The sequence below is a fragment of the Echinops telfairi genome, unplaced genomic scaffold (genome assembly GCF_000313985.2).
Source record: "Echinops telfairi isolate 266 unplaced genomic scaffold, ASM31398v2 ScPeMD7_5592;HRSCAF=6446, whole genome shotgun sequence".
Lineage (NCBI taxonomy): Eukaryota > Metazoa > Chordata > Mammalia > Afrosoricida > Tenrecidae > Echinops > Echinops telfairi.
Window position 1 is genome coordinate 20,022,992 of NW_022109491.1, and position 6,771 is coordinate 20,029,762.

The 6,771-nt window shown below is 46.9% G+C and overlaps 1 protein-coding gene across 2 annotated transcripts in view; it reads right to left on the reverse strand.

Annotated features, from left to right (window-relative positions):
• Positions 1-6,771, reverse strand: part of RPN2 (ribophorin II) — a 53,890-nt gene that overhangs the window by 46,405 nt on the left and 714 nt on the right. For both annotated transcript variants that reach the window (XM_030887071.2, XM_045295257.1), the window contains exon 2: positions 2,229-2,422. In XM_030887071.2, the coding sequence (XP_030742931.2) occupies positions 2,229-2,422 (194 nt within the window). The remainder of the gene's footprint in view (positions 1-2,228; positions 2,423-6,771) is intronic.

The window sequence follows — 6,771 nt, forward strand, 5'->3', positions numbered from 1 at the left end:
TGGGTGAAGGGAGACAACAGACGGTGTAAGACACAAAATAACAACAATAATATACAATTATTGATCAAAGATTCATGAGGGTGGGGGAAGGGGGAAGAAGTGGAATTGATACCAAGGGCTCAAGTAGAAAGAAAAGGTTTTGGAAATGTTGATAGCAACCTATGTACAAGTGTGCTTAATACAATTAAATGATGGAGCGTCATAAGATTTGTAAGAGGCCCCAATAAAATAATGAATAAAATTAAAAAAAGAACTCCAGGCTTGGTGAACCTAAAGGCTGGCAGTTCAGACCTGCCCAGCAGCTCGCAGTAACACACACCGTGAGACTGGCTTCCACAAGAATTATGGCCCAGAAGGCTCGAGGCACAGTGGACTCTGTCCCAAAAATGGGAGCTGCAATCGGCCGGATGGCACCCAACACCGAGAGACTAGGCAAATGCATACAGAGCAGCTTATCCCGGCTACAAGGCGATGGGAGAGGGCAAGCAGGGGGTCTGGTTACCCTGAAGTGCATTCTTGTCAGGGTCTTGCCGCCTCCTATTCATTCAAAGCAGACTGCGCTAAGTTAGGGATGCATATTGCAGTATCTAAAGCAACTACTTACAGGAAAAAGCACAGCCCACAGGCCAACTTTCTAGTTCCAAAGCCGGACTCCTGGTGATACCATAAGCACCACAGGGTTGGCAGTGGCTGATTTTCCAGGAGTGGCCAGCTAGCCTTCTCCTGAAGTGCCTCTGTATGGACTCAAACCCCCAATGTTTCAAGGAGCTGTAGGCATTGACCACTTGCAGTTCCCAGTACTGACTCCAGGACGCCAGTAACCCCCAAACGCCATGCCATCAAGCCAACCCTGACTCCGTGACGCTGTGTAGAGTTTCTAAGGCTGTAAATCTTTACAAGAGCAGACGGCCTCGTCTTTCTCCCTTGGAGTGGCCGGTGCATTTGAACTGCTGACCTTGGGGGTTAGCAGTTCCAAAGCTTACCCAACACCACCATCAAAAAAGGAAAAACAAACTCACTACCGCGAATCAATTCTGATTCCAAGGCTCCTTACAGAGGACATCTAAGGCATAATGGTTGTTGGTATAGAACTTTTGTCCTTATGGTAACTGTTACTTCCACTAGACTGTGAGCTCTCTGAGAGCAGTGATTAAGACGGGCTCACCACTGTGTACACACGTGCTCAGTAAATTGAAGCTGAATGAATGAGCAGAGAGTGATGAAGTGTCAAGCTAATGGGTCAGGATGCTCACCATTCTTCTCGGCAAGGAACTTAAAGGAAGCAAATGGCAGGACACAGGAGAGGGCCAGGGAGGATCATTAGGGCAGCACTGCAAGGGCAGTCTGGGAACTGAATCGTGTGAGGAAGGTTAGAAAACCCTGTCTTCCTCCCTCAGAGTGGCTGGTGGTTTCAAACCATTGACCTTCTGGATCGCAGCCCAATGTATAACCACTAGACCTACAGTTGTATGGCTCCACCAACAACCAGAATGAGCACCAAAGCCGATTTTCCCCAAAGCCTTAGATAAGGACTCAGTCTGACCTCCCCAGACCACTGCTAAGCCTGCCCCAACTCCTGACCCACAAGAACTTGGAGCTAATAAACCAATGTGGTCTTAAGCCACTATATCAATTTGTTATATGGCAAGAGAGCCCCAAAACACAAGCCATATACGAGACCAATTTTCTACCCTAAATGACCATGCTACTATAGTGATTAACATGCAAAATTCACTGAAGACTATTCCAAAACCCAGATAAGCTTGGACTCATGGTGCATTTTCCTCAAAAAAGGTCCAAAAAGTCTATCAAAATTGTCTGGTGCAGTGACTGTCACTGCTTAATAAGTCTGTGTGCCCCTGCCCCCCACCTGAACGGCTTTATTATTTACTGATCACACGCAGAAAGCCCTCAACACGTACACGTGACAGTGTGCACTGAGCCTTGGAGGGCAGGCCACGTGTCTAGAGGATCCATGACTTGCTTTTCTTTATCTTCCTGAAACAGCCCTACACACACACACACACACACACACACACACACACACGGCACTTCCAAAAAAGAAAAAAGAATCTTGTCACATGGAAATGATTACATGTTATCGTGGGTGGATGAACCTTGGCGATCCTCAAATGAGGGCAAGAGTTTTGAAGTCCCTAAAAGGAATACGGTGAAGGGATAGAAGACTTTCTGAATTACCTGGGCCACCAAGACAGAAGGGGCCTTACCTTGACATCTGGCACCTGGGCACCAAGGCTGCTGAGTCCCACAATGGAATAGAAAGCAGATTCCAAATTTGTGAATGGGCGGTCCAGCGAGGCCTTCAGTCTCTCCACGTCATGCTTGGTGAGGTAGTGAGTAGGCGTCAAGGCTTGGGTGCTGGCTATGATTGTCAGGGCCAACAGGAAGACAGTGCTTGAACCTTGGGGGGAAATAACTATTAATAACTACATGCCACAGTTCAACACGCAGTCCTAATCCATCGGTGCTGGACACCGTGCTGAGGACCGAGTGATACAAGGAGCGGTGAGGGCCCAGGGAAGGTTTACTCTGTAGCCAACTCGTGGGGAAAGGTGGAAACCAGCTTAGATGATCTGGAAGGCAGCCCTCCCCACAGTCTCCGTGCTTCAAAAGCACACCCATCATGCCTTTCACCTGTTAAATGTACATGCATGACTCCTCTGGCTCTGAGAACACACGGGATCCTTAGCCCGGGCTTGGCTGCCTCTCATCCAAACTCCTTCCTCATTCCCTTCACCTTCGGCTGCTCTCTGGCCTCCTCTGTTCTGTTAAGTAGCCACGTTCTATTTCTTAGCCTAGATATATTTTTTAATGCCACTCACTGCTTTATTTTACAAACATTTCTTGTCCTTTTTTTTTTTAAACCGTTTTCTTGGGACACCATCCACATATTATACAATTCAGTAATTCAATCGTATTAGGCAGGGTTGTACAATCATTACCACAGTCAATTTCGGAACATTTTCTTCTTTCTTGTACTCCTTGTCATTAGCTCAATTTCCCTCCAAGAAACCATTACCGTATATACTTGTGTATAAGCCGGGTTTTTCAGAACATTTTAAAAGCAGCTTTGTGTAAAATTAGGTGCCTCGGCTGATATTTGGGTCGGCTTATACGCGAGTAAATGCGGTAATCCAGTCACTGCCTCTATAGGTTCACCCATGCTGGATTTCAGAGGCCGAAAAACATACAGAAACCAAAAAAGCTAACAAAAAAATAAAGAGAAACACCTCAATTGAAAAGTAAGCAGCAGCTCTTGCTGAGCGATTCTGACAGATGGCGCCACCCTGTGCCCGCCCAGAACTGTGCCCCTGAGCATCTCCAACGGTTGACTGTTTCAGGAGCGTCACCATGTCCTTCTTCCACAGCACTTCTGCGTGAACTCAACCCTCCAACCAGATTTTGCTTAATTTCTACTCCTTCAAGTTTCAGCTCAAGCACCTCTTCTGTACGAAGCCCCGTTGGATTCGTTCCCAATATAACAGAGTTCTTGAGGAACACAGCTCTGGAGCCCGCTGCAGAGCCTCCTCTGTCAAGTCTACCAATGTGGCGTGGCCAAGTTCGTCTGCCCGCCCTCACCTAAGTTTCTTCAACAGCAAAGTGGGATAATACCATTACGACCACAGACCTGTTAGGAAGATTATCTAAGTGACTCAAGAAGGTGCGCAGTGACTGGCACACGGCAAGCTCCATCAAGTACAAGCTGCTAGTTCTCCCACGCTGTCATCGAGTCCATTCCGACCCAGAGCGACCCTACAGGACAGAGTAGAACTGCCCCCTTTGGGTTTCCGAGACTTTAAATCTTTAGGGGAGCAGACAGCCTCACCTTTGGGTCAGCTGGTGGGTGGGTTCAAACCACTGACCTGTGGTTAGCAGCTCAGTGCATAGCTCGCTACGCCACCAGGGCTCTAAGCCACTAGTCCTAGGACCACGGCTATGGCTGTTTCTACATGCAAGCCCAGCGCCCTGTCCTTTTCTCTGCAGCATTTTTCACACGAGCGTGGATGTGCACTTCCCTCTCCTCTGCTGCACTGTAGGCTCCATGAGGACAAACCCAGCTCACTGCCACCGAGTCAATGCCTATAGGACAAGGCAGCACTGCCCCTGTGGGTTTCCGAGACCATAGCTCTTTACGGGAATAGAAAGCCCTCTTTCTCCCAAGGAGCTGGCTGGTGGTTTGAACCGCTGACCTTGGGGATCGCTGCACAAGGCATAGCCACTACAGCACCAGGGGTCTTCCTCCATGAAGATTAACAACAACACGAGAACTCACTGTCATCGGGTCAATGCCAACCCAAAGTGACTCTACAGGACAGGGCAGCACTGCCCCGTGGGTTTCCGAGGCTGTAAATCTTAACGAGAGAAGAACGTTTCACCTTTCTCCTGAGGTGCGTCTGGTGGTTTTGAACTGTGGGCCTTGCAGTTAGCAGCCACATAACCACAACACTACCAATAGACCCTTTTCAAAAAGGCACTACTATCTCTGTTTTACAAATAACGATGTTGAGGGCCAGCCAAAGTCGGACTGGAGCCCAAGTCTAACTGTGGAGAGTCCACTCTCTATTCTTTTTAAGAGAATGTTACAGAGTGGAATTCCCACGTTAGGGGCTAACACAGAGAATCATCTTCTCTGAAGATGGTTTCCATCTAAGACCTTGTGTACGTTAAATCTAAAGTGAGAACTCTAAAAAACGAAGAGGAAGGAATCTATAATGTGTTCATTCATCATATACTTTTTGAAAGCCACCATGTGCCAGACATGATTTTAGGTGTTAAAAAGATAACAGCAGGAAATACAACAGACAAAAAGCCCAGCTTTCATGAATCTTACTCTCTCGTGGGGAAAGACGGGCCATAAAATAATGAAGAAACCATACTGAATCGGTTAAAAGAGAAAAGTAGTACGGAGAAAAATGAAGCACAGAAAGATAAGCTGGGAGGGCTGCGATTGGAAATATGGTCTATGAAGACCCTCACTTAAAGACCACCTCCTGAGGACAGCTGGAAGGGAAGTATCCCGAGGAAGAGGAGAAACCCAGTCGGGAGGTGTACAGTGCTTCCTGGTCATAAGGAACAGTCTCGCTAGAGCAGTGTGAGCAAGGAGTGAGGAGTAGGAGACAAGACACAGAAGGAGAAGAGGTCAAGTCCAAGGGCCTATTAGGCTACTGTAGGAATTTCAGCTTTAGCCAAGCAAAACAGCAGGCACTCACTGGAGGGTTTTGAGCAGGAGTGATTGTGACTTACATTTACCAGTGCTGTGTTGAGTACACGGAGCCCTGGTAGCATATTGGTTACTTGTTGGGCCGTTAACCTCAAGGTCAGCAGCTCAAACCACCAGGTGTTTCATAGAAAAAGTGAGGCTTTCTACTTCTGTAAAGAGTTACAGTCTCGGAAAGCCAAGGGGGCAGTTTTACCTGGTCCTAGTGGTTACACATTGGGCTGCTAACCCCTAGGCCAGCAGGTCAAATGCACCAGGCACTCCTACAGGATTAAGATGAGGCTCTCTACTCCCCTAAAGAGTCAGTCTCAGAAACTCAGAGGCAGTTCTATCCTGTCCTACAGGGTCACTAAAAGTCAGAGACAACTGGATGGTGATGAGGGTTGAATTTTTAATTGGGTGACTATCCGTCAAAACAGGTGTCATGACATGGAGTTTTTGGAGAGAGTGTTGAGAACAGACTCTATAGGAGCAAAGACAGAAAGCAGGTACCAGTTGAGACTACTGGCACAACCCAAGTAAACACACGATGGTGGTCCCAACCAGCATTTAAGTAGTGGAGGTGGGGAGAAGTGGTTAGATTTCAAAGTCGATACCAATCAGCTTTGCTAGTGGATAGAATGATGTAAGAAATGAGTCAACTTACTAATGCTGTATGTATACCGGTGTGTATTATATAGACATGTATCCAATATATTAAGATCTAATGACAAGTACTTTCTCAGCTAGACAGTAAACGCACCTAGCACAGTATGCATGACAGAAACCTAATCTTTCTTCCTCGCCTTAACAGTAACTTTTTTTTTTTTTTGGGGGGGGAGTTACCTTGAGCATCTAGCACCTATAAGCTACGTCCCATACTATGCCAAACATTCTGTATACACAATCACTAAAATATCACAACATACAAATGAGGTGGATATTGTCTACATTTTACAGACTGAACAAATTGAGGCTCTGAAGTAGTTACTTGCTCTAAGGTACAGATCTACTAGAGAATGAAATTGCTGGCAGTTTGGATTCAAAGTGTGTTGGGCTACTAACCACGAGGTCAGCAGTTTGAAACCACCAGGGACTCCATGGGAGAAAGATGAGGCTTTCTACTACTGTAAAGATTTAGTCTCGAAAACCCATGGGGGCAGTTTTGCTCCGTGCTAGAAGGTCGCTGTGAGTTGGAATTGACTCAACGGCAGTGAAAGTTTTGCTTTTGTTTTTCAGTATGGTCGATCCTACCCTTGACTAACGAGCTGCTGACTAACTCGCTATTACCTTGGGCAAGTCACTTCGCTTCTGTGGGCTTCCATGGCCTCATGTGTCAAATATGAGCGGCACACACCTGCTGATGCAGTGAGACTACATGCGCCCAGTACCTGCTCAGTAAGCATCATGCAGGGAGGGCAGGAACAACAACTACCTTAATGAAGGGCTCACTGAGTACCACGAACTGTTCTACATTCCGCACAGGGATTCATTCTCGCACTTTAACTCTGAAGGCAGATAATGTGACCAGCCCATTTTACAGATGAGATGCA